At 40.8% G+C, this 27,161-nt stretch overlaps 1 protein-coding gene and 2 non-coding genes across 3 annotated transcripts in view; 2 read left to right on the forward strand and 1 right to left on the reverse strand.

Annotated features, from left to right (window-relative positions):
• Positions 1-27,161, reverse strand: part of LOC108884340 (contactin-associated protein-like 4) — a 98,594-nt gene that overhangs the window by 29,691 nt on the left and 41,742 nt on the right. The window contains exons 6-14 of the mRNA XM_018678191.2: positions 22,349-22,524; positions 22,120-22,266; positions 19,177-19,435; positions 18,327-18,476; positions 15,863-16,034; positions 5,323-5,429; positions 3,412-3,531; positions 2,774-2,974; positions 214-376 (exon numbers count right to left, since the gene is read on the reverse strand). Of these exons, the coding sequence (XP_018533707.1) occupies positions 214-376; positions 2,774-2,974; positions 3,412-3,531; positions 5,323-5,429; positions 15,863-16,034; positions 18,327-18,476; positions 19,177-19,435; positions 22,120-22,266; positions 22,349-22,524 (1,495 nt within the window). The remainder of the gene's footprint in view (positions 1-213; positions 377-2,773; positions 2,975-3,411; positions 3,532-5,322; positions 5,430-15,862; positions 16,035-18,326; positions 18,477-19,176; positions 19,436-22,119; positions 22,267-22,348; positions 22,525-27,161) is intronic.
• trnal-uaa (transfer RNA leucine (anticodon UAA)) lies at positions 11,028-11,110 on the forward strand. Its single transcript has one exon. It is a non-coding gene; the product is annotated as a tRNA-Leu (tRNA).
• Positions 15,455-15,537, forward strand: trnal-uaa (transfer RNA leucine (anticodon UAA)). Its single transcript has one exon. It is a non-coding gene; the product is annotated as a tRNA-Leu (tRNA).

A 27,161-nucleotide genomic window follows, 5' to 3' on the forward strand; every position in this document is an offset into this window, starting at 1 on the left:
CACTGCAGGGGGGACCTCATCAGTGAAGTAAAAACTGCTCTAAACACGGCTGTTTGGTTGTTGTTTCTTTGATGGTTAAATGTTTCCTGTGTATAAATAAAAATCTTTTCTTTAGGAGGTGTGTTTCTGTGCCCATAAGGGGTTTAAATAAATATTTATATATACAATATATTTATATCCAAACTAGCTTTAATGCTTTCTAAATGTCAGTACCACTCTGTGCGGTCGGCGTCACAGTTGCAGTAGTGCTGTGGGTCCACACAGTCGCCCTGCAGGCCGCAGGCACACTGCTGGCTGCCCGGCTGAGCTCCGCCCCAGTAGGTCTGGATACGACCGGAGCCGGGACCACCGAGCCACCAGCTGAACGGAGTGCCCTCTGAAACACACACACACACACACACAAGCAAAAACAGGTGAACTTGTCCTTTGTTTTACTGTTGTTTGTATGTTTTTTTTTTTAATGAGAATGATATGAAGTTATAAAAAAGAAAAAAACAAAGCAACAAAAAGTTATCTACGAGATGCGGCTCATTTTTAATGGTCCATACTCTGTGTAGTACTGTTTGCCGTATTGTGTCCTAAGGTGAACTGGGCTGTGAGAAAATAGCTGAGTGCTGTATGGAAAGAGCCTCTATCGCTCAGCCTCCCCAAGATGAATCCAGTGTTTGAAGCAGGGGGATGCTTGCCAGCTCCTACCCCCAAACACTGAATATATTATTTTAGGTGGAAGGCGATGATAATACATAGTGAAAATGTATATCACATTCTGAGAGAGCGTAGGTGGAGAGGATGGAGAGAAGGTGATTGGAAAGGTCTCTGTTGAGTCAGCACTGCCTTTATTTTCCCGGCGAGCAGCAGAGAGTTTATAATGGGACTTCTATTTCTCAACCCATTCTTCCTTTTCTACCACTTTCACTATTTCCATCCATCATTTTATTACCCACCCCCGAAAAAGTTGCTTCACCACTCACACATTTCTCTCTTATATAATCTCTGAAGTTCCACAGGAGTTAGAAAGTTTGGAGGCGTGTCCTGGCGATCAATAGATATATGGACGTCCACCCGGCAGCTTAGTGTAAAAAGATTTCTTGAGACATGGCTTAAAGGTGCTATACGTCAATTTTTTATATTGCTACTTAGCCAACGTTAGCATCAACAGCTGTTTACTTACTGGCCTGGAGGAAATATTGTTGATTCAACATCAAACTTCATTCTGTTACTTTTCAAGAGTGGAAAGAAACACCAGTGTTTAAGCTTGTTTTGCTTCTATTTCGATCACTTTTCTTCTGCTGAAGTTAGCATGCTAACCAGCTAGCTAGTCTCGTAATAAAAACATACCTATAGCATCTTTAAAAAGTGTATCTGGTTATCCAAGTTGGGTTATTTTAGCCATGCTCGTGATACAAACAGACAACCAGACAAAAAATGTGTTTATTATGCTGTTATCACAGCAGCAACTATTTAATCATTTGTAAAAATGATCGTTAAGTTAACAAGAATGTGTGTTTTTTCTGCTCTGATGGACTAACTCCTTTCAAATAAATTAGACAGGTTGTTTTTTCCCTCTAAATTGCCTATAGATGTGATTGTGAATGGTTGTTTGTCTGTATGTGTTGGCCCTGCGATGGATTAATGATAATAAGATAATGGACAGGCTGAAGTCAGTTTGGATGCAGCCTCAGTCTTGTGTCCATCGTCAATTGCCTGATTAGTTGTTTCAGCACTACAACTCGCTGTCAGAATACATAAGAACTATTAAAAACTCTGTTATTCTTGTAAATAAACATTTAAAGTCCGCGTTAGATTCGCTGCTACCGAGACAAATTCGATGCAGCTCGGAGATCAAAGTGATTCTCGTTGTTTTTTTCCAACACTCGCTGCCTCCCGAGTGGAAACCAGCACCAGGAAACACACGGCTAAACAAAGAAAACACTGATCTCTAACTCAACAGCCATTCCATAAGGAGGAGGTCTTAAAACAAATCCTCAACAATCAATTTGTCTGAATTTGTCTGAAGCAAGGAAACGTAATGATTTTGTTCTTTCTGTCTGAGAGTGAGAGAAACAGTTTGGAGATGCCCGGCTGAGGAGAGAGCCTGCTTAACTGAGCTTTCATTAACTTTTACTTAACCCAACAAGTCAATTAAGAGCAAGTTCTTGTTTACAGTCTATTCTTATTTAAGCAGAGACTTGAGGGGGTACTGAGGGAGAAAAGGGAAGAAATAAAAAGCTGGAGTGCTCTCCCTGAGATAAGATTATATAAAATGAAAAGATTAAAAGGATTAAGATTAGATTTTTAAAAAGTGAGATCTACTTTTGGATTATTAAAGTATCATCACAAACACAGAATAAAAAAATTCTACCTTTGACTCCGTTAAAGTAGACGATTCAAGTTATTCTGTGATAAAATTGTAAGAAGTCGACTTCTGCACGCTCTTTATTCTGAGTGTGTTTCCGAGATAGAGGCAAAATTAATCAAAATACAATAAAAACAGCACAGTGTGAAATTAGAAACTCATTCACTGGCTGTGTTTATCTCCTTTAGCCCTGCTGCTCGACAGTGGAGCAGAGAGAAAATTAGAGCTCTGATGTGAAGCCAGCCAATGACCAATAAACTTCACATTTAAAGAACAAAGAGAGAGGGCTTAAAGTTGCAAGTTTGAATCCCTGGCTGGGAGAATATGGCCGAAGAAAGAGCTGTTCCAAAACTTAAATACTTGAATATATGAGGATTTATCCAACAAACTCGTCTTTTAAAACAAACCAGGCCTCACCTGGAGTGTTGAGGAGGCGGGACTTCCTGCAGTGGTAGGACAGCTCCTGTTCGCAGTGCTCTGATTGGCCGGTAATGGCCGACAGCTGCTCCTCTTGAGACGAGTAGTCGAAGTGAATTAAATGCTGGTTCAGGCCTGGAGACGGTCGGACTCTGGTCAGCTCCGTGTTGTTGTGCTGGATCACCATCCACGTGTTCTCCTCTGGTGGGAATCAACAGATACAGTCGACTTCTATTAAACTATTGTAACCTGTACATGACAGTGGATGGGATTTCTGTGTAGCCAAACTCTGAAAATAACAATAGAGATGGCATGTAGCTGAGACTGTAACCCTGCAGGTAAAGGGAGTGAAACCGGAAACAGAGACCAGAAAAAACAGAGTATCAACACTAATATAGTAAATAAATTATATGAAGCAGTGAGACAGAAAAAGAGGGAGAGCGTCATCATAATTCACATTTATGTGATTATACAGATGACGTAAGGGATGGAGACAGAGAAGGACGGGGTAGGAGGGACGTAGAGAGGATGAAGTGGATCAGAGCGTCATCATTTACAATTATGTAAACAGGCAAAATGTTGAGTGATGATGAGAGGATGAAGTGGAGGGAAAGTGTGTGAGTGTGTGTGTGTGTCACCTGTCATGTTGCAGTAGACCAGCTGTGGTTTGATTGGTCCGCTGCCGTCCACGTCGATGTAAAAATGTCCCGACGTGTTGCCGTTGTGTTTGTACGCCTCGCAGGACTGTTGGTACACAGCTGGGGAGGAAAATAATGGGATCAGCTTCAACACGGATCACATCGACATCAACACATCAGGAGCTGTGAGGGGATGAGGATCACACACTGTGGAGGATTATGGGTATTTCTTCTTACTGAATCATAAACCAGAGTGAGGAAAATGATCTGAGGTTCTATTTTTACAGCAGCGCCTCATAAAGTTAAGATCAGTCCAGCTGGAGAGGACAGTAATGACTGATGGGAATACAAACACTCAATAAATAAAACTTGAGACCTTTATCAGCCTCTTCCTCTCTATCTCCACCAGCCCTCCTCCTCCAGTCACACACACACACACACACACACCAGAGCTTCCTCTGCAGTCAAATAATCAAGCCCTTCAAGTCAAATCCATATCTAAAGGTTCCCACACTCTGCTCACCTGTTTATCTCTCTTCTTCTTCCACAGCCAACAGCCTTTTTTTTTATTCATCACATTCCCTCAAGTGTGGTTAGAAAAAAGGTTTTCACAGAAACATCAGCAATAAGAAATGAGAGCAGAGGTGAACTGTGTGGGAAACTCTCCTCTTTTGGTCTCAAGGATTTGGCTCGAGGGGAATCGGCACAGAACCGAACGGTAAATCTCGCCAATAAGCTCACCTTACCTCCATGGTTTTATTTACTCATTCATTCAGTATTTGGTAATTTAGTCACAACCACAGACTCATTAACCTCCATCATATCGCTCACACACAAACAGATTTAATGTTGCAGCCAGAGAGAAACGATACGCAGACATTAAAAACAGCTCCCAGGCGCAGGTTTATTTAGAGGATGGCTCCGGTTTATTATGGCCTGGGTCTAGTTTATAGGTTTGGGCGCCATATCTATCATGATGAAAACATGGCAGCCACAAAGATAAGTGTTGATAGGACACTCTGAGCACTAGTCATGTAAAAACAAAATATTGATAGTGAAACATTAAAAAAAAAAAGGATTTGTCGCTCCTTAAAAGTGTAAGTCACACTAAATCTAAAAATACGTGTGTATATCTCTGAGGTCCGATTGTGTAATCCACTTTATTTGGATATGAAACTTAAAGTGAAGCATTTGAAATTTCTGTAATAATCCTTTATCGCACTGGAGGTTTGTCTGTAAACTGTGAGGGAGGATTACAATGGATGGTTTGGTTGGTAACCTTACAGTTTGCTTTCATTTTGACTCCCAGATAAGCTTGATTAACCTTTCTTTAAAACCTTTTCGACTTCCTTTTAGCTACATTGCTATGCTCTCACATCTCAGTAATTAATCTTAAGAAATTAGAACAGGCTGCAATTTATAAAAATCGCAACTATTTGAGTCTGTAAAAGCAAAAATGTCGGACTCTAAACATTAATAATCATAAAGTATTCCCTTCATTCAATCAAAGAAATGACAGGCAGCTGAAGTTTTGTCTCGTTAAAGCCTGTGTTGAATTCTGGTTTATTGCTTTACGTAGGAAGCACAATGAGTGGCTGTTTAAATTATGCCACACAAATAAACTTGGATTTCATCATCGTTATTTAATAGGTATAATCCCCTTAATGAGTTTTAATGGGAGTGTAGCAAAGAAGATTTTATCTAATCTCACTTTATCAGATCTTTCTCCGTGTGCTCTGCCTCTGGGTTTAAATTATGGAGGAAAAATATCTCCCTTCATTATTCTGTTTGGCACAAAGCCTCGTTCCTCATTTGTATTTCATCCGTCCAGTCTCACCTCTCTCCCCTTCCCGTCTATCTGTTTTAATTTGGTCGGTCGTGTTGGTGACGTTTGTCTGACAGGTGACTTACAGCTGTGGCAGGTGGCGCCGCTGTAGCCGCTGTCGGAGCAGTTGCAGTGGAAGACGGTCCAGGACTGACTGCAGTGGCCGCCATGTTCGCAACGACTGGGAGAACACCTGAGAGACAGGGAGAGAAAGAGTATGAGTACTGAGAGGTTTTATTTTTTTAACAAGACTATGACCAAGCTGAGCTGAATTTAGAGGATGATTCATTTGCTCGTCATGGCAGTTTGAAACTCTGAGAACAGTTCTCCTTGACCTGCTGCCAACAAACTTTCACAGAAGACAAAGAAGGTTCTTGACACCAAACACTCGCTTTTTTCAGTTAATGCCTGGAGGAGAAAACATTCTATGTGAAAACATTGTTCATAATTTATCTGATTTAGTTTTGACACTTACACTAGGGTCAGTAAGAAGTTAGCACACATACTTCTTGAATTCCCAAGTTAAAGATTTGCTCTCTGATTTAATCAGCAAGCTCACTCCGAAAATTACGTTTACATGTGCAAAATATTCTGGTTTTGGCCCTTATTCCGAAACGTATTCCTCCTGAGCAGTTTCCATGACTAATAATAATGAATATTCCACTAATATTCCCATTTACAGGCAGCTGTGCATACTCCAGTTAATGTTAAACACCCTCATGAAGTCTGTCCTCTACCCCAGCTGTGAAAACTGTTGCCTAGTTGGTTTGTGTAGAGTTGACTGTAAACAGGCAAAAGGCCATAAAAACCCCAACAGAGAGCTGCAAGGTTGACGTATTTTTGTAGGCCAACCCAGAAGTTATCATCACCCTGGTTCCCTCAACAAAAAGCTGATGGAATTTATTCACTGGGTTTTGGATTATTGCAGAAAATAAACTGTGACCAACTAAAGTTTCTGATCCTTCCAGGTTTAGTTCATCAGATAATCAAAACCAACTACACCACGGTCACATGACGTCAACGTCTCCACCACTAAGCTTCCAACTGGTCATTTCATTTAGCTCTGAGCTCTTCTACAAAAGCCTTTCTTAGCAACCGCCTTTTTTAAGACACGTAAAAGCTTAAAAAAATCTGATGTATTTTACGTCATTGAATAAAACATGAAAATGTCTTGAGCTTGTGTTAAAACCAGAGACATTTAACCAAAAACCCACTGAGTTTGGGATGAAAATGTTACCATGCTAAATTACTTCCTGGGTCACTCTTCTTAGACCCATATTCAAAAGAACACTCCTCCCAGAATAACCCCAGTAATATCTTACACATCTTAATCTGTAAATACCAAACTTGAAATAAGGCAACATTGAGACGGTGTGATGATCTGTGACAGTAACAAAACATCCATGGTGAGCTGAGAACTGCTCCTGACACTAGAATAGTTGAATATCAGAGAGGGAAGTAGCTAAAGGGGAAATGAAAAATATAGCTACATGAAAATTGCTGTTTCTGCTGTTGATCAGTGTTTGCTCTACTAACTGTGGTGTGAACTTATTTGTTGCTGTCCAAGATCTTTTTTTTTCCCACCACTGCTAGCCATTAGAAACTGCTTTGTACCCGATTCACTCCACGAGTCCCCGGGATAAAACAGAAAACGCTGACAGAAACCAGACTACACCACATACTGCACCTGCAGGGTAATTTAAAAGATTAATGAAGAGCCCAGACTAGTTCATACACAGTATGCTTGCTCCAATTACAACCTTAAAGGGAAGGTCTCAGTCTGTTAACAGGTGATCGAGAGAATCACTGCAGGTGAGAAAAAACAAGTGAAATCTGACAGATTGACTTGAGATGTCACTTGACACTTCTGCTGCATCGACTTTGATGCTTTTCTTTTAAAACTGTCCTTCAAGAGTCAGACGGATGCTTAATCAATAGAATGTTGAAGCATTAATATGTATGTTGTATCACATCAGCCTTACTGTGGTTATAATTAAAGTATTAGTGAGCACCGGATGGCCTTCGAATCTCTCTCTAACCATCATCAGCCCGTCCAGCTTTGTTTTTACAAAAATAATGAATATTGAGGTGAAACATGCTTTCAAACTCCCGCTACCTTTCAAAGAGAGAAAACTACTCCATTAAACTAAACAGCCCTTTTATGAAATGCAGCTTTCCATTTCAAGGAGGCAAAAACCTTTTAGCCGAAGCTCTTCAAGGTTATTTATTTGATGGCCATCAGTGGGCCTAAATATTCTGACAGTGTAGAACACCTTCTATTTTTCCAATATTGATTTTTGTATTTAGGTAAAGTTGTGTGAGGCTGTTTTCACGTTAAAACTTTGAGAGATGACATCTGAGGAATATTCATCTGAAACACCTTTCGCCCTTCCCCAGAGAGTTCAAAAGAATAATTTCATTACTTCACAGATACATCTTCTTTCATTTTTACATAAAAGGAAAGGTTTTCTTCTGAATAAAGAGAATCCTTTCACTTCTTCTCAGCGGCAGGTCCTCACTTTGAAGAAGTTCTTTAGATGAATCCAAACTCCCAGGAGACACCACTGAAGCTCATTGTGTGTTATTTATAGATAAATATCGTACTGCTGTAACCACCATGACACCAGGCCTGTGTAGGAGGGATGGCAGGATTTAAGAGAGGGAGGTGGGGATTATGAAAACACATGAAACGTTATTCTGACACTGAAAATGAAATCAGTAAACTGTGACATTAAAGAGAAAGACATGTTGAAATGTGTGTTTTCCTTCCTCTGCATATTCGTGCAGCTCAGAAACCACCAAGGGATTTCAACAAAAAACGATGGGAGAAAATTCACATTTACAAACATCTATTTATTCTTTAAAGCATGCTCACATGTTTTTCATTGAGCTGTCAGATACATGTGTGACTGTGTGTTTAATCCCCCGAGGGCCACTGTCAGTAATTGAAAGCCAATGATCAGATAATTTTTCTTCAATAAAAACTGAGCGATCGATTATTAGAAATCAAGCACGTATGCAGCAGGAAGAAGAAGAAAATCTCTCAATAGTAGTCAGCAGTGGAAGAAAATGTCAGCTTCATTCAAACTATGTTGTACAGTAAAAAAAAAAGAAAAAAAAAAAAGAACTGCCCTGAGGAATTTTACAAATCTTGTAAGATGGATTTCTGCTCAAATGAAACTTGCAGCTTTTTAGTGCTGGAGGTAACTGCAGGAAACAACCTGAAAACATCAAGTTAAGGGTGAGGACATGAATGTTGACACTGCAGGTAGGTGTTCCTAAATCCTGGAAAGCAGCAACAAAATTATAAGAAACTTCTGTGTGGATGCTCAACTCAATGCCAGTGAAGGAACATTTCTGTGCAGCTTATAGACACCCTGTTCACTACATCATCTACTTGTGAATGTGAGTGTTTTTATCATTTTATCCTATTAGACATTTGTGTGAACTTTTGTCATAATTAGCGTATGAACTCCTGGGTTTTGGTAAGGGCATAGTAACCTTGACCTTCAATCCTTAAGCACCAAATTGTACTCAGTTCATCCTTGAGTCAAAGTGGATGTTTGAGCCAAATTTGAAGAAATTCTCTCACGGTATTCCTGAGATATTGCGCTCAAGAGAGTGGGACGGACGGACAACGGCACAACTAAAAAACTAAACTGCTAACACTGCTACAAAGTAAAGTCATTTTAAATTAGATGTCAGTTAACTCACAGACAGTACATCAGTCCTTTGTTGTATGGTCCTCTCCTTGACATAAAACACTGAGCTTAAATTGTTGGGACAAACTGTTTGGACTTTGCAGAGCTCTGTAGCTTATCACATTTTATCAGCAAGGGTAGAGTAAAAAACATTATTAGAAGCATCCCTCATTATAACACAGCACGATTCAACAGCTCCACAAACTGCAGCCTCCAAAATGACCCTAAACTTGAGTCATCTTAATCTAAAACTGTTTCAACAAAGACTAAATCACAGAGATGCTCAGTGTTTGTGACAGTGCACTGTATTATATCATATCTGAAACAGGACTTTTAACGGTACAACTGATCCATGTTCTAGTTGTTTGTTAGTCTATTAGCTCACAGAACAGAGGGAAACAGCTTTCAAACGTTGGTGGACAGTAGTTCAGATTAAAAACTGTTCAAGGTGAAGTCTGTGCAATATCAAACAGCAACAGTGACGACATACTGCTGTTGATTTCTGACATGTAATTCCATATACCTGCGTTGTATAGGTGTGGCTCATTACTATAAAACCTCCTCTGTTGGATTTATAATTTATCCTAATACTCTGAACACTTGTGTGCATGCATTGGTGTTGGCATAAACTGGATCCCTGTTGTTTCTATTTTATTTGTCTTTACTTGCTTTCAAAATTTGTTTCTTAGTCTGCTGTTTCTTTATTTTTAACTTTAAAAAAAAAATCGATCTGAGGATCCAAAGATCAGATTTTGCTGACATGCCACCGAGAGGGAAAAGCAGAGGCGAGGATTGTGTGTCTCTAGACCAGGTATGCAACAAACGTGACTGAGACATCTGAATTAACTTCACATAAAATCAAAACTGTGTGAGAAAACATGTTCAAACAACACAGCTCAGCCTCTGATTGACTCTGTATCTGAATAAGAGACAAAAAGATGTTATGTGACCTCATTCTGCCGAGAAAAAAAACGACAGGCAAAGAAAAAAAGGACGACAGGAGACAATGAGTAACAGTGTTTTTATCCACACTGGTTGCTTTCCATCTGTTCCAGGACCGGCTGGCACCTCCAGGAGGTTTGACACAAACACAAACACATATTTCTACATCATTGGTGTATACAAAGCTTGGCAGTAAGGGTATGCTGTATTTCTATCTGTCTTTATGTGCTTAAATGTATGTTTCAGCAAGTGTGTGTGCCTATGTGAATGTATGTGACAGTGTTAGAGTGAGTGTTTGCCCAAACCCAGGCAGGAATATTGAAGAGAAAACAGATGACTGTACAGAATCTGCAGCCTCCCCTTTTATTTAGATAAAAGCCCCAACTCAGCAGCCTGTCATCCCACCACAGTCTGATTTTTACCTCCATTTATCTCTATACTGCTTTAATCTAAGAGTAAGCCGGAGCCTTGCAGATAAAGCATTTAGCTTTCACTTTAAATTCACATTACCGCCCTGGCTTGGTTCTTTCATTTTATAAATTTAGTGCTTGTGTTTGTGTGAGTCAGTTACAGGCAGGATTTCAGGAATCTGAGCGTTTCTTGTTCATTCAGTCAGTAGTGTTAGAGACAGTATATGATCCTTGGTTTCAGTGGCGTCCGTCTGACGACTGATGAACTTCAAAGTCAGTTCAGTCCTTCGGGAAATAGTGAGCTGCGAACAACTCAGGGTCTTTGTTCCCATGTGGATTACTCCCTAAACCACTTGGCTATCAAGTCACCCCAACCCATCCATTTATTTCTAGGAGTAAACACCTGAGTCCATGAAAGAGCGCTACAACAAAAGGTTGAATGGAAGCAACAATCAAAGAAGAAAGCTTACACCCTGCGACAGCGCTGTTCAATCAGTAACTGAAACTGCAGCTCACACATGGAGACAAACAAACCTGATGTATCTTCATGTAGCAAGAGGATGAAGAAATAGCTTTACAAATGCTTACCCAGGTGTAAAGCCACATTTTGAGTGTTTAAGGTGTGGACACAAGTAAGTCCTTGTGGGTTTAAACATCACTCCTGGTATCTAATCATATGCAACAAACCCTTCAGTCATCATGGATTGACTGATTGTACTATAGCAACCAATGACCAGCACCAGGATGGCCGAGAGGTTAAGGCGTTGGACTTAAGATCCAATGGGCAAATGCCCACGTGGGTTCGATCCCCACTCCTGGTATTTTCCTTCTTCCCTTCACAGTCTTACTCTTTGCTCCATCAAGCTCAGGCTTGCATTTTCAGACTGGTTTGACCTTTAACCTTTTACCAGGCCTCTTATGTAAATAATTACTTGAGGCATTTGAATTCCAATCAAATCAACATGCTGTTTATAAACCTCCCAAAACAATTTCATTTCAACACTGTTGATTAGCTTGTTGGACAGATAACAGCAGGGCATTTTAATCTTCACAGTGTTGTTGTTGTTGTTTGGCAATTAAAAGAAAAACAACTGGGTTCAAATCTGACTCATGGTATTTCATTGTTTTTCTAAGAATTAATATGCACCAAACACACCAACAAAAGCTTCAGTCACCATGGAGCAAATGGGAAAATGCCCACATACCACACACACCACCACAGAAGAAGGGTTGGTCAAAGTCCTTCGACTACAAACATTCAGAAAGTAGCATTAAGAATATATAAAGTAGATTTCTTAGATTTCTTAGACTACAAATGTATTTGTAGATTTAATGAGACAGCTTCAAACTGCTGTGGCCCCTTCATTAAAACTAAAAGTACTTGGTAAGAAAAGAGAAAGCCTGTTTGTAGTATATGAGACACCAAGTGTGTTCTTGTGTGCAGAGGTGACACACTTTGTATGCCTGACCATCAACCCTTCCTCTCCTCCATAAAGCCTTTTTTACAGCAGTGTAACGACATCACACTCCCACTGCCTCTTCTTCTTGTGCGAATAATGACCCACAAGCACACGAGAAAAATACAGTCGTAGGTCGTTAAGCGCTGAAATAAATAACTAACGCTGTGACTGTTCCAGTGTGGACGGTATCAGGCACTCATATCACCAGGATGGCTGAGTGGTTAAGGAGTTGCACTCAAGATACAATGGACATAAATCCTTGCGGGTTCAAATCCCACTCCTGGGAGTCCACATTCAAACAAAATCACTACAGAAGCTATCCTCCATCACAGTAGGTGGTGTTAGTATCTCTATAAAAGTTCTGACTGGGTAATTTGTGCTTTTTCTACAGGCCAATTAGAATTAACTTTATGATAAGCAAACTGGACTTCATTATAGAGTGGTGCAGGGATGATGTATTCTTGTAGTCCTACCCTCCACAAAAAGCCAATGGGATTCTTCCACTTGTTTTCGGATTATTGAAGAAAATGATCAACAACGTTTAGTTCATCAGGTAATCTTCACAAATGAACACCTGTCTAAACACAATCTCCAGAAGTAAAAAGCTAATGTTAGGCTATGAACGAGCTACACCACGGTCACATGACGTCAACGTCTCCACCACTAAGCTTCCACCTGGTCATTTCATTTAGCTCTGAGCTCTTCTATAAAAGCCTTTCTTCTCTCATTTAGCCACTCGTTAGCAACCGCCTTTTTTGAGACACGTAAAAGCTTAAAAAAAAATAAATAAACATATACATACATACACATACATTTTATGACCTATTTTATGTTGTAGAATAAAACGTGAAAATGTCTTAAGCTTGTGTTAAAACCACAGACCTTTTTTCCAGCCATTCAACCAAAAACCCATTGACTTTGGGACAAGGGAACCAGTAGCGCTAAAATGCTAACTTAGTTCCACATTCTAGGACGCGTTCCTGCACCACTCTATTGAAGCCTTGAAGCATGCCTTTATGAAAAAGACTTTTATCCTCTGCATGAGCAGGCAGAGGAAAAAAAAGTTGCTCAGGAAATAGCTGTTGACTTTTTGACCATGTTGCTTCCAACGTGAATGCAGACTAGACCTGAAGTGAATTAGATCTGAGTGTTGATTCAGTTCCAGTCCCGCTGCAAGACTGATGGGTCAAATCTATTAAATACATGGCTGCCTCTTCACTGTCCTCGTTGCATGGGGTTACGCTGCTATTAAGCCTGCGAACTGACACACAAACACAGATGTAACAGCCCACTCTGAGAGGATGGGAGCATATGGAAGTCTATATAACTCCATTTTCCTTTAAACTTTATATCCCATGGACCCTAAATTTAATCAGTGGAGTTACAGGGAGGGGATGCACACTGGGAGCTATGATTTTTCCTCTTGTTCTGTTCCAGTGAGTAGTCAGATCTTTGCTGGAGCTGAATTCTGCTGAATAATAATCTGATAAAAGTTGAAACAGGAAGATATTTAATTAAACCCACTGGAGCAAATTCCTCTTCTCTGGTTGAGGCTGAGGTGTGTGTAGCTGCTGTTCATACGTATGTATATTTGTATGTATATGAGCACGTGTCTGCTGGTTGTTGCCTAGAGGACAGTTCATAATTATTAAAAATGTTTTTAGAATTGCAGTGTTTTTAGAGTGACACTGAAACAAGAGGCAACTGGTTCTGCTTCAGGACTTGCATCCTTGATCTGAGATTACTACAAATGACTATTATAGAGATGAAAATGGAAGTAGCGATATCCAACAATGATGAACTCTTGCTCCTCTATCGTTCTGCATGTCTTTCTGCAGCTCTCCATCATATGTAGGTGAAAATGTGATTTTCTACTACTTTTTAATACTAACATCTTCTGTTTTTAGCCATGTTACTAATATGACTATGGATGTCAATGACAGTCTGTCACTTTGGTCCATTACATTTTGTGTAGACATCCAAGAAGATGAACCAGCCCATAGGTCGTCTTATTGCGACCTAAAGTTACATTTTATTGTTAAGTGACATCTAGTGGCCAAATTAATTATGACAGGAACAAAGTAGATGACGTATTATAAAGTGCAATGAAGTTTGCGCGAGGAGGAAGTTGGAGCTGAGGTTTCTTTTATCCAAGACGATTTCAAAACCAATTTTAACCCAAATCACAGTTTTTTCCTAAACCTAAGCAAACTGCTCACTCCACAACGTTAACCGAGTGTTTATTACTGTTACCATGATAACGAAGCCCCAGTGCACTGTCCAATGCTTTGGATTGTGATAAACCAAAGCATTGACTACACCAGCATGTGGCAGTGTGCAAGTACAGCGTCACAGAGCTGCTTGCATGGCTGTAGCCTCTCAGTCCTGTTAGCTTACGTTTTACAGCTCTTCTGTGTTTTACATTTGCATTATAAAGTCTGTAGTAGCCTTACGTTAGAGAAATGATATACAGCTAAAGTTTATAATCATTATATTCAAGAAAACTAAAAGCTATTGGGCATATAGTCTCTCTCTCTCTGTGGTGTACTTCAGTGTACATGTGGGTGGGGATGGGGTATTATTATGCCAGCACTAGTTAGCAAAGGAGGGAGGAAAGATAGAAATGGGGAATCACTTGCAACAAAGGTCCTCAGCTGAATGCCAAACAGCTACATTCAGACTCATGGTCGGTTCCTTCACCCCTCAGCCATCAGGGCATCTTAAAACAGAAGATTTAAGGCCTTTGGTAGAAGCCAAAACAACCTACACAGCATCAGTAAATTAAAAAAAAACACCAGAATAAAAGCTCCTCACATCATTAACAGAGTGGAATGTAAGAAATTAGAAAATTCACAGTTTAACAGTGGTATTCACAATTATAGCAACACTACTGATAACAGCGTGGTGCTAACTGAAACAGCCTCAATTAAAGCTGATAAATCATAACTAAAAGGCTGACACGTAAGTGAGAACAGCAAATATTATTTTGGTGAGAAACAGATGAGAGAACAAAGAAGTAGAAACATTGATTTGTCAGATATGAGGGAGAACATAAAACAAACAGAGCTGTCAGTGGTTATTTCACACCTCGGGTCTCCACTGAACAATTATTCTCCGTTCCTTAATGGAAATGCTGAGAGTGTGAGCGCATGCTTTTGATGCTTTGTGTGTGTTTGTGTCTTTTTCCTGCATTCAACACTCCACACCACTTCACCTCACAAATAAATTACTCTGCCAAAAAAGAAAAAAAAAAAAATCAAAGAAAAGAAGAATTACATTTCACTTCCACAAAAATGGCTTCTCATATAAAGTTGGGTGACAAAATAATCAAGGCAGCTCTGAAAGGAATAAAAAAAAAAAAAGCAATAAACTTCTGACTGACAGAACACGACTCCAGCTATAGGTCTGTCTGCATCAGGCCCAACAAAAAACCTACTTTAAACTGCAGTTTTGCTCTTAACTCTATATGTTGGAGTGTTATAATTTAATTTCTTCTGAATCTGTGTATTCTAGTATTTCTAACATGGACAAATATCAACATTTCAAACCCTTAAACTTTGTCTACACTGACATAAACACACTCAAATTAAAGTTCTGAGAGACTCAGCAGAGCAAAAACAAACTGTCCAGATACTTACAGTCACGGTGCAATAACATAAATCTCTCTCTGAATCTTACAGACACTGGAACCAAAGGACTAGAGTAACCAGGATGGCCGAGTGGTTAAGGCGTTGGACTTAAGTTCCAATGGGTAAATACCCACGTGGGTTCAAACCCCACTCCTGGTAGATCAACTGAAAAGCTATAATATGCTTCTTGTGTATCACCAATGTTTTAAAAGTCCTGTGATTCAACTCCTCAGGGGCCTTCACTGGAAAATTGGCAAAACTGCCACATTAGATCATAATTCAACATGCTGTTCATGCACTTATATTCCCACAGTTGTGTTCTGACAATCTCAATTAGTTTGCTGGACTGAAAAGAACAGGTGGTTTTATTATGTTGTTGGGTTTTGGCCAATTTTAAGTTAAGGAGTGGGGGATCAGGACGACGAGAGGTTAAAATGCAATAGGTACATTTTGTGAGACTGAGATGGGTTTTCCTGTTTCTGACCTGTCAATGATGCCGCACATGTCAATCTGCAGCTGGCTGTAGTTTCCCAGCAGTCTTTGCTGCACCAGGATCAGGTCCACCGGCTGGTTGTCCACGGTGAGGAGACGCATGCAGCCCTGGAAAATGTCGAAGGGATTTCTACATTCCTGACTGTCGTCTTCGGCGGGACAACCTGAACAAGACACCAGAGCAGAGATCCAATCAAAAAACACTGATGCGATCCGAGGAGAAGCAAATAGTGAAGGACACAAACAGTTCATGCTGCAAGTTTTACCCAAAGCTTTTTAAACGACTGTTAATTCTGCCTGGACATTCCTAGAGATAAATTAAATTTCATAGACGATACAGCTAGGAGCTTTAAACATAATTAAACACAGTCAATTGCTTGTGTATTATGGATGCTATTTACACTAATGGATGATACATTATAGCTTAAGTGGAATGCAAACAAAAGTGATGATTAAAATTCACTCAAAGTTTAGGGAAATGGCTGAAAACACACTCGTCTGCTGTAGGGGTTAATGTGAACTGATTCCTTTGGGGTTTAAACAAACTGCGGTTTACTGAGGAGCAGTTCTTACTCACAGAGAGCTGAGCTGTGATTGATGGTGGATTGTGTATTTTCAAGTGGCTGAAAGTATGCAAATGTAGGTCAAGGCTTGATTAAATTTATTTGTAGTCTATTTAACATGAAAGAGGAGATAGTGAGCATGTCTATGTGTAATGTGTGAGGCCCGGGCCACACCGTTCACCTGTGTGTGACGGAGGCAGTAATGGTGGTCTGACAGGAAATGAGACTTCTGCTTGGCCCTGTCTTCAGGCTTTTCAATTTTTATGTCCCATTTTTTCATATTCTGGTTGTTTTTTTCTTTTTCTTTTTGTGTTTCACAGATTTCAGCTTTAACAGGTTAGAGCAGTGAACCCCAAACTTTTTTGCACCTACAACAAGACAGTCCCATCTTGAGGTGATGGGAGTCCATGTGCTGAAGCAGTTTTGAAGGCTTTGATGCCACCTGTCTCCACATATCATGCAGAGGGGGGTTGGAGCATGAGAATCACCTGTCACCTGCGATAAACCTGTATTTTGAGTAGAACTCCTGGTGTTTCCACAGACATTTGTTTTTTACTCATTTCAGCTTGTGGGCTTAATTATTCGGGCATCACAGCCGTGACAGAGACAGGTATTTGTCAAGCGTTGTCAGGGGGCACAGACGGATGTGATGGACAGAGATCCTGGTTGTTTTTAAAAATAAAACATCCTGCAGACTCAGATAGCAGCTCAGTCCGTGGCCCGGTGGTTTAGGGTCGATGGGTCAGGGCATCCAGACAGACCACGAGTTTTTCCTTCGCGCCTATTTCCATGCAATGTGAACGGCTCTCAGCAAAAATAGACACGGCAAAAATAGACATTTTTTTAAAAACGTCAATGTCTGGGCAACACTTCCTCTACACATTTCAAATTCTGTCTAAACTTGATGGCCATTATCAAAGGCAAACTCAGTATTGCAAAGACAGGGCAGGCAGTAGCAGCTCTGGTAGTGTGGTAGATCAATCTTGTAACGCACAGGTGAGGTGGGCAGTGTGGCCGAAGTGTAAGTGTGTACTTGCAGGATGATAAAAAGCCTCGAGCAGTTAAAGAACTTGCCTGGACTGCAATATTTCTGAGCAGAAAGAGAGAGAGGACAAAGGAGATGAGATTAAAAAGGTTGTGAGGAAATCAGTGGAGAATGAAACAGAGGGAAGAGTGAGAGGAAAGAACAAAGGAGACAAAAGAGGAAGGCAAGGAGAGGAGAACAGCATGGAGAGAAATGAGAGGAGGAGAAAAACTTACAGCAGACTTATAACTTTCATTATAAAACAGCCTTGAGCTAAATTTGGCTCAGTGCACACACGGTTGTAAAGGTGAGTATTGATGACACCAGCTGTTCTGTACAATATATAAAATGTCAACAACTTTCAAATATTAATACATTTCTATAAGACGAAATGTAAAAGAAAAATGTTAAAAACTGGAATAGATGAATAAATAAAACAGGAATTGAGGCGGCAGCTGTATTTAATGTGACCGTGTGGGGCCTGGCACACATCAGGATCAAAAGAAAAGGAGAGTGTGGGAAATGAAGTTAATTCCAGACATGAAAGGCAGGAATAAATTGTTTAATTTATAAATGAGCAGTATTAAATTCATCCTTTGGTTAAATATTCCTAAAACGAGAATAAAGAATCAGTCAGCGACTGCAAAATGAGCTATAACCTTAATTAGGTTTGGAAACAGCACCTCTCAGTACTAATTTACGTTTTTAAAGTAAATCTATGTTGTGTTTCTCCTGTTGGTTTTTCAGTGAAAATGAACTGAAACTATTATAAAGACACATTTTTTTTGTTTGGAATAATATAATGGCTTAGTGCTCAGCTCCATCTACAGTATATTAACTGATATTGATAATAAATCCACCTCTCTTACCACCAAAAAAGAGTTGACGTCCTACAGCGACAGGAAATGAGGGGCTGGCGTGAGCGACGCCTCCTTCTTCTTTATCCACAGCGAGGGTCAGACGTCCTCGTCCGGAGGTTAAATCCACCGAGTGCCACTGACCGTCATTCAGAGCCGAACCTGAAGCACATTCATAAAAATATTACTGATGTTTATTGATGTGGTGTGCTGCACAGTTCCCATGGCCGGATGAAACTCCTCGGGGGCCCCGGGGCAAAGGTTTGTTGCTGGGTTCCTGTTGACCCTCGCTGTGCTTTACATGTTTCATTATGTCTCCAGGCACACAGGAACCCACCAGTACTCCACTGTTACTGATGAGCTGACTGAAAAAAGCCAAAACAATCACTGGTACCAGCCTCTAAAATCAGATTTTTACTAGTTTTCCATATTTTTTCAGTTTTCTATGAGAGTAAATTTAACATCTTTGGGTTTATGACTGTTGGTTGGACAATAAAAGTGACTGCAATATGTTTACCTGTGGCTCAGATAATGAAAATTAAGTGCTGGATGCAGCCTTACAGTTCTATTACGATGGAATAATATTACCTTGCACCAGATTTTCTGTGTTAATCACTTCATAGGTAGAAGAAATGGGGGCAATTTGATTAAAAAAAACATGATAACACAACACAAGAGCTCAATATAAACTAAAACAATCAAAGTCAGATCCATGGAGCCACCAACCCGCAGCCCACAGGACCTGAAGGATCTGCTGGTCTCTGTACCAGACACCACAGAGGTCCTGTGTCCCCTTCTCAGAAGTATATATTTTTCTTTTAGACACTGGTGTCTGAGAGTGGAGGTTCAGAATCAGACTGACCTGCACTGAGCTCCAGCAGCGCCCTCCCAGCCTTGTGGATCTGCAGCCGGAGTCTGGCCTCACTCAGGTACAGCCAGACCACCCCTCCTTCCTGAGGGAGGTCAAAGGTCAGCAGCAGCCCTGCCTTGTTCCATGTCCTGAACTGAAATCCCACGGACGCCGCCGTCGCCGCTGCCCCCGGCAACTGGAGGAAGCTCTGGGGGCCGGGAAACGTCACGGCGACGGAAACTGGCTCAGTACAAGAAAAGGTGACATTGCCCTGAGACAGAGAGAGAGAGAGAGGGAGGAGGAGGGACAGGAAAATGATTACTAGAGAGATAAAACAACATGAAACATGAATATTAATCAGCTGCAGAGGGCGTGTCGGCGTGACCTCATGTCGCAGTGATCTCATCAGCGAGTCTCCTTGAGAATAAAAAGCCACGAAGGCAAACTGAGAAGACCAATGTCACCCAGCTGAGAGGTGTGGAGGCGTGGATTTGTGGATATGTATGTGAGCGGCGCTGTATAGATATTTCCGTTGCGGTCCATTGTTTTGAGTAGTGGTAATGACACCGGGTCCATTGCTAAAGCTGCAGCAGTAATATATTACAGTCCCTGGTCTCTGCTGGGAATATCAGCCTGCTATCTTTATAACGCTCCGGAAACACAGATGACATCTAAAAGCCCTTTGTAGAGCTGTTAAAGTGATATATGGAAGTATATGGTGGAAGATGCAGCACCACTGCAAAATATAAAGTAAAAAGTGAGCTATAAAATCCCCCCAAAAAACCATTCACTAACACACATGCACACCTAAAGTCGCCCTCACACACATTCATCACCAAAGGCTCTGCTTCTTTTTCTTATCATGCCTTTAAGAATGGCCAAAAGTGGTCTCTCTATTAAGAAGGACTATAGCTGTGTTAATACTCTACCAGCTTAAGAGCTGCAGCGCTGTTGTAAAACAGTCTCTATTACATCTTCAGCCATGCATGTGAACATTTTTTACCCAGAGTTCTTCCTCTTCTCCACTCTCTGGTCCTTTACTGTAATGAGAGATCATTTATTAGAAATGGTTCAGAGCTGCTCTTATTGTCACTGCAGAAGCATCTAAAAGGTCTTAATGACAAAGACAGGGAAGCGTTACTGAAGAGTCTAACCACTGTCCACTCTCCTCTGTCCCCCTCATCGCTCACTGTCCTTGTTAAGCGCTCATTAGCTCCATTAACCAGCTAGTAGCTTGTTAGCAGCGGCGACAAGCATCCAGATGATTTCCCCAGTGGTGCTCTGAGGATGTCAACACCCACGTAGACATACACAACCTCATACTGTGTACTCTGTGGTTATTTATACATGTGAAGGGCTGCAGTGAATGTGTGCCGTGGCGTTTGTTGGGACCTCTTATAATAAGAAAGTCACAAAAAACACCAAGCAGAATGTTTTATTAGGGTTTGGCAGGCCAAAAGGAATTTTGTAGAGGGCCAAATCTAGCCTGCAGTTTTTATTTTAGGTGGCACGGCCCCAGCTATTGATGCTGTATTCTCTCTCAGATATAAAAGACCAGAGCCCAGGGAGTTTGAGGGGACGAACATCAAAGCTCTTCTGTTTCCCCAAATGATTTATGTGATCTGTCATCATCTCTATATGGTACCACAAAAGTTATAGTATCTACCCTTTCAAGCTAGTTGCTTATTTTATATGAAGATGATGAGAATGGACAGAGTAGATTTTCGTCATGTAGTCTCTGACCTCTTCACTCACAACAAGCATGTATAGTAAACAAAGTGGAAACAAAATGAAATACTGATGAGTGACAATAACAAACTTTCACCTTGAAAGAGTTAAAGTGAAAGCTACACTATATATAATATAAAATAAGGGCTTTCCACAAGTGCATACAATGTCCAGCTGAGTGATTAGTTGGTAGTTGGCTTAATTGCATTGTTAAACAAGTCATTGCGCTTCATTTGTAGTTTAAGATTCCCTTAGTATTTATACTTCAGGGGGTTCAGGAGCCGAATTATCCTCGGAGGCCCCCTGCTCCCCAAACCAAACAGATCAGATGATTAAAACTGGGAAAACACTGAATAAAGTAGTTTCACGTTTAAAAATCTGTGTTTTTACGGTGGCTGCGGGCGGTTAGCTGAGCCGCCGCTAACGTTAGCTTAGCTTGTTTTTAGGTTGAGATTCCTTCAGTGTTCCGTCGTTCAGGAAATTTTTGCTGAGAGCCGAATCACCCACACAGGTTTCCTCCTCTCCAAAACACATGGACTAAGTAAATACAATCGGTGAAAACATTGAATAAAACTGTTTCCCGTTTAAAATCTGTGTTTTTCCGGCGGTCGCAGGACATCAGTTACGGACTGTGAGCTGTTAGCTTAGCTGCCACTAACGTTAGCTTAGCTTGTTATTTAGGTTAAGATTCCTTCAGTGTTCATCGTTCAGGAGGGTTTTATTGGGAGCCGAATTATCAACACAGGTCTCCTCCTCTCCAAAACAAACAGATCACGTGATTTAAAAAAGTAAAAACTCATAAAAAACAGTTTCACGTTAGAAATCGATGTTTCTCCACGACGCTCTTGGGCGGGGAGAGGACGTTGAGTGGGGCATTATAATTTTTTGTAGATGGACACAATATCTAAAATGTAAACTAAAAAACAATATATTAATATAGAAGGCTTACTGTAAAGGATTTCAGTAAAGTTCAAGCTGCATTCATTGATTTTCGGGGACACAGCAATGAGATATTATGCTTATATTAAATTGTTGGAAGTGAGGTTAATAAGAGTCTGATCAGTAAATACTTTGTGAAACTAAAACATGATACTGAAGGAGGTTAAAAGACTCAATGGAGAAATATATTTTTATGAACTTCTAGATGCATATCGTGTGCGCAGCTACCTCTTAAGTTTTAATAACATCCAGCAAATGGCCAGACTAGACAAGGTTTAATGGACTTACCTTCAGAGTAACTTGCTGGTCGTTGTGTTTAGCTCGTTCTATCAGGTTGAGGTTGTTGAAGAGCAGGTTCTCCAGGCAGCCGTGGAAGTTCCTGTTCGAGACACCTGGTTTCTGAGAGTTGAAAGTCTGGGCTGCCCCTACGCTCAGCTGTGAAGATGCAACAAAAAGGCCCAAAATTATATTTGCAGAATATTTGTATTTACAGTATGTTTAGAGTGTCTCATCACACCTGTTTGATGTCCCAGTGGTTGAACTCTGTAGGGATTTGAACCCTCTCTGTGTGTTTGTCCACAGTGAGGTTGAGGTGAGCACCTCGTCGCTCCACCGCGACGTGATGCCAGTGCTGATCGTCCAACAGGCTGCCGAGGGAGGCGAGACGCCGGGGTTCAGGGGATGAAGTCCCACCTGGGAAGGAGGAGACGACAGGTTGCAAACAGGAAGAATGAAGACGAGGAGGACATGAAGACAAGGTGGTGGAGAGAGGAAGACAGGTGGTAAAGAATAAAAGGAAGGAGAGGAAGAGGAGGAAGAAGAGAAGTCACAGACATCAGTGGATGAGAAACGAGGATGGATGGATGGAAGAAGCAGAACAGGAGGAACGAGAGGATAAAGGAGACACACAAATAGACTTATTGAAAACTAATCACACAGTGAGAAATGGAAATTACAGAGTCAGACTCAGTCTTTTAATCAACACATCACCACTGTTTAATTTGCAGCCGAAGCTCGACGTAGAAAAGAAGAAAAAAGAAACCTCATGCATAAAATGAGACCAAACTTCATTTGGAAACTGGAAAATTTTCTTCAAGTTATTTAACTTGTGAGTGTGTTTTTTCAGCCTTATTCTGCTGTTTAGATATACAGGTTTACCTCTATTAGGTATAACAACAGGTAATGTATTTTCTCTCTAACTCTGTCATTTGTTTGGCTGTTTTCCCCTTTTCTGTCTCTGGTTATATCCGACCTGACAGCCTGTTGTTTGTTATCTGACCTCCTCGTCGTCTCTGCGTCTTCCTCACAGTCTGACCCGGGCGTCGGGGAAATGACGGCACAATGACAGCGACAACGACACGGCGGCCTCCATGCTGTGTCTTAATATTTCACTTTTCTCAGTGTCCCACAGAGAGGAGCACAGCTAGGTCATCCTCTCTCATCTCATTAGGAACTAACTGCGTATCCGCTCACTGGCGCCGAGAAGCCGAAGCCAAATATATGACGAAGCCTAATCTGAAAAACTGCAGAGGAAATGTGGTGAGACATCATTAATGATAGATGAGCACCAGCCGGTCCAAATAAGTGGATCAGTCCCTCCTCCTCTCTCCCCCAAAGTACTGGGAAGAGAAACTTTGTGTTTCTGCTGAGAGAAGGAACAGTAGAAAGAGCTGAATACAGCCAGTCATTAAAAATGTATTAGATATTCTTTAGGGAGAGACAATTCCAACTTCAGAAAGAATTGGAAGATGATGGACAAATGTATCTTTTGAGTTTTCTGCCCGGTTTTGCAAGACGATATATTTGATGGCAATGTTGGAGTTGGGAAGTTGCCGCATTCGTCGCGACGACTTCTTTGATTACAGTCTGGATGAGTGGAAAGACGCAGTGCCAGTCAATGAGAGAGGAACGATGGCAAGACCTAAAAACACATAACTGATTAATGGAACGATTAAAATGTTGTTGCAGGTGGAGAAGAGAGGAAGAGAACTTTATGATCGAGTGTTTCAGTGGATGGATGATTTCATTACTGAGGAAGCAGAGGAAAGCAGGGATCAATACGAGGTCCGAGGGCAAACAAATAGAAAATCACTTCATTGATATTAATGTATAGAACCATCACTATCTTTCCTCTGTTCTCTCTCTTCTTGGTGGTGAAGTGATTTTTCAGTCCAGCAGCGTCAGAGTTTTTACCGTTCTCTTTCATCACTGACCTTTATCCATATAATATATATACTTTTTTACAATCTATAAAAGCTTGATTTACCTTGTTCCTTTTCTGAACCAGAGCACAGAGTAACAATAACTTGGCCAGGTACTGACATTTTTTGACTTTCAAAGCCTGCTTGTCTACTTACCTTTATAATGTCACATTCAAACTGTGCTCTCCAGAACAAGTCTGTTCAATTTGCCTTTTTAACAGCTCAGATTTTGTTGTGTTAAGAGAAACTGTGGCATTTCATCATGTGTCATTATCGTGGCAAACCCCTTACTAAGCAGCACTGTCATTATTATCGCTTTGAATTATAAAATAAAACACATTTCTGCTCTAAGTAGCTGTCATTCCCACCTCTATTATCAAAATGTGATTTTATTATTCCTGACACTTTTGACACAGGTCACTGTGACAAAGTGAGCCAATTAAAGTCAAAGATTATTTAACTCTAGCCTCACAAAACCAGACTGGAAACGCCAGATGTCTGAACAACTAATTAAACCAGGTGTTACACATATAAAATGACACACGATTCTTCATTTTCCACCTCAAATACAGCATTTGAAAGAAGCTGATACTGATAGTTAAATTTGACATTTGCTGAACTGTGGCAAATATTAGGAGCAAAGACAAACAGCAGAGTAGCTCCAGAATAAAATCGGTCTCGAGCAAATTCATCCCAATAAACAAGCTCAGAAAAAGCTCTGAATAAAGTTTGAAAAGTAGTTAAATCTGAACGGATCAGACTGGAGGTGCCCCATCGTTCTCTATGCCGAACTCCCCCGTTATGTTACTTTGTCATTCTGCTTGTGTCCCCGAGACAGTATCACCTCATTGTATCTCGTCTGCCGCTCTATTATGGCTGCTCAAAATCTGATTATGGAGGGAGACACTGACAGCTCTTATCAGAAAACAGGCCGGTGTAATTATTCCAGCAACTCGCTCTCATAAAGCACCGTGTGTCTCGTCAGACAGTCAGCGTGAGGCAGAAGCCCTGCAACGATTCACGACGTGGGTCGCAGAGCGAGAGGTTCGTTTGAGGTTCTGCTGCCTCGCAAGTTTCCTTCTGTGTGTTATTTTCTTTCCCTTTTTCTACTGACTGAATGTAGAGAGTTGATTCTGCAGAGGATGAAAGAAGGATGACGGTCGTAAACTCAGGCAGAAAGAGAAAGAGAGGAATTAAAGTAGAGAATAGAAACCGAAAGTTGAAGGACACTGAACTGAACATAAGAGGTGAAGAATTGTGTTTGAGTATCCAAAAGCAGAGATACATGACAATGACAGAAGAGGAAAATAGCAAAGGTCTGTGTGTGTGTCAGGGACAGAGAGGAGAGAGAAAAATTAAGAGTACAGCTGAAAAAAAAGAAAAGAAAAAGGGCAAACAGCCTCATCTGATATGTAAAAAATAAAGGAATGTAAGATCTGCGGAGACAAACCAAGACAAACAACAGTAATTAGAACAGAAAGAGCAAAGAGACTCATGCCAGGAAACAGAGAGAGGAGCAGAAACAGGTGGAGATGAAAGAAGAAGAGGAAATAATACTTGTTTGTGTGTTGATGTGTCGCAGCAGAGGTGGACCTCCCCTCTTTCCCTCCTCTGTCATCTCAATGGATGACTTTAATTTCCTCTCTCTGAGCTGCAGTCTGTCTTTAAGGTGACTGACACAGTTTGTCTTCAAGTTGAAACAGTCGTTAAGGTGGAACTGTCTTAATGTCTATGAGACGGCACAGACTCTGTTTAAGGAGGGACAGTTGGTAAATGTGTTTTTAGTTAAACAGTTTGTCTTGAAGGAGACACAGTCTGTCTGCTTCAGGTTTTTCAAGGTGATCCACTTTTCTTTCTTTTTTTTTTTTACGGTGATGCAGAGATGTCTGGGTTCTTTTTAAAGTTAATTTGTTAAGGTGTGCATGCACTCAACGTTCAAGGCAACATAGTTGTCTTGAAGTTCCTCTCAAGACAAGTTTTAAAGTCTGTAAAAATACTCTGCTTTTATTAATGTACATAAACTTACACTAAACTGCACTTACCACCTCATTAAGAAATTCTGGATCTGTGAATATGCCCCGACCAGCACTAAAAGAGCAGCGTGCATCAAGATGGCTACTGTTGGTGTGTATGTTGTTTGTTAGCTTGTTAGCGGTGGTGCTAATGCAAATTCTCTGCTCTGCAGCGGAGGTTTAAGATTTATCCCAGCGTGGAAATACCTAGCTGTGGTGCTGACTGCTTATTTCTCTATTTTGAATAACTATATCAAAATCTCATGATTTGATAATACCTTGATAGTTTTGCCCAGAAGACGTAGTGTTTGATACCGTCCAGGTCCACAATGAGACACTTTTGTTCTACACTTCTGTTCTACTTATATATATTAAAAAAACACATGGACATTTTCATTTGAGGGGGTCTTTAAAATGTCATAACGAGAGAGGATGGAGGAGAGAGAGAAGAGACAAAAGGAAGCAGGTGGTAGATGGATAAAAGGTAGAATGGACGTATAAAAGAGGAAGGGATGATGGAGGATTACGGATGCTGAGATGGAGAGTATTTGTGAGAAAAAGACGGCAGAGAGGTGGACAGAAAGAAAGGTGAAAAGAAAGAGGAGAGAGGAGGGAAGTTTTCTGGGAGATGTGAAATACAAAGAAGGTAAACAGAATGAGTGGATGGAGAAAGTGTTTCAGATACTACAGCCAGATGGGATTTCTGTTGAGAGGTGAGCCATATGGTGATGATTCAGCATGGCAGCCTGACAACCTCTGGTTTAACCCTGTTTACACACACACACACACACACACACACACACACACCTCTCTGTACAGACTGTAAGCCATGCATCTAGTCGTGCAGAGTCCGGCCCTAACACATGCTGCAGTAAACGGGAACCATCCATCACAGCTGTAACTAGACAGAGATGCAGCAGCAGAGCGCGAGCCAAGATTTAAACCAATCGTGTGGCGGCGTCCGTGTCGGCCATCTCACCCAACCAAAACCAATCTAAAGTTATTTTCAGACGGTTTATTTTGTCCTCGACCTGATACAGAGCCTCTGCACCAGTATCTCTCTTTGCTGATCAGATCGTTTCAGCTGAAGGATTCTTTACTGGGAGTCAGAAATAAG

The sequence above is a fragment of the Lates calcarifer genome, linkage group LG4, assembly GCF_001640805.2.
Source record: "Lates calcarifer isolate ASB-BC8 linkage group LG4, TLL_Latcal_v3, whole genome shotgun sequence".
Lineage (NCBI taxonomy): Eukaryota > Metazoa > Chordata > Actinopteri > Centropomidae > Lates > Lates calcarifer.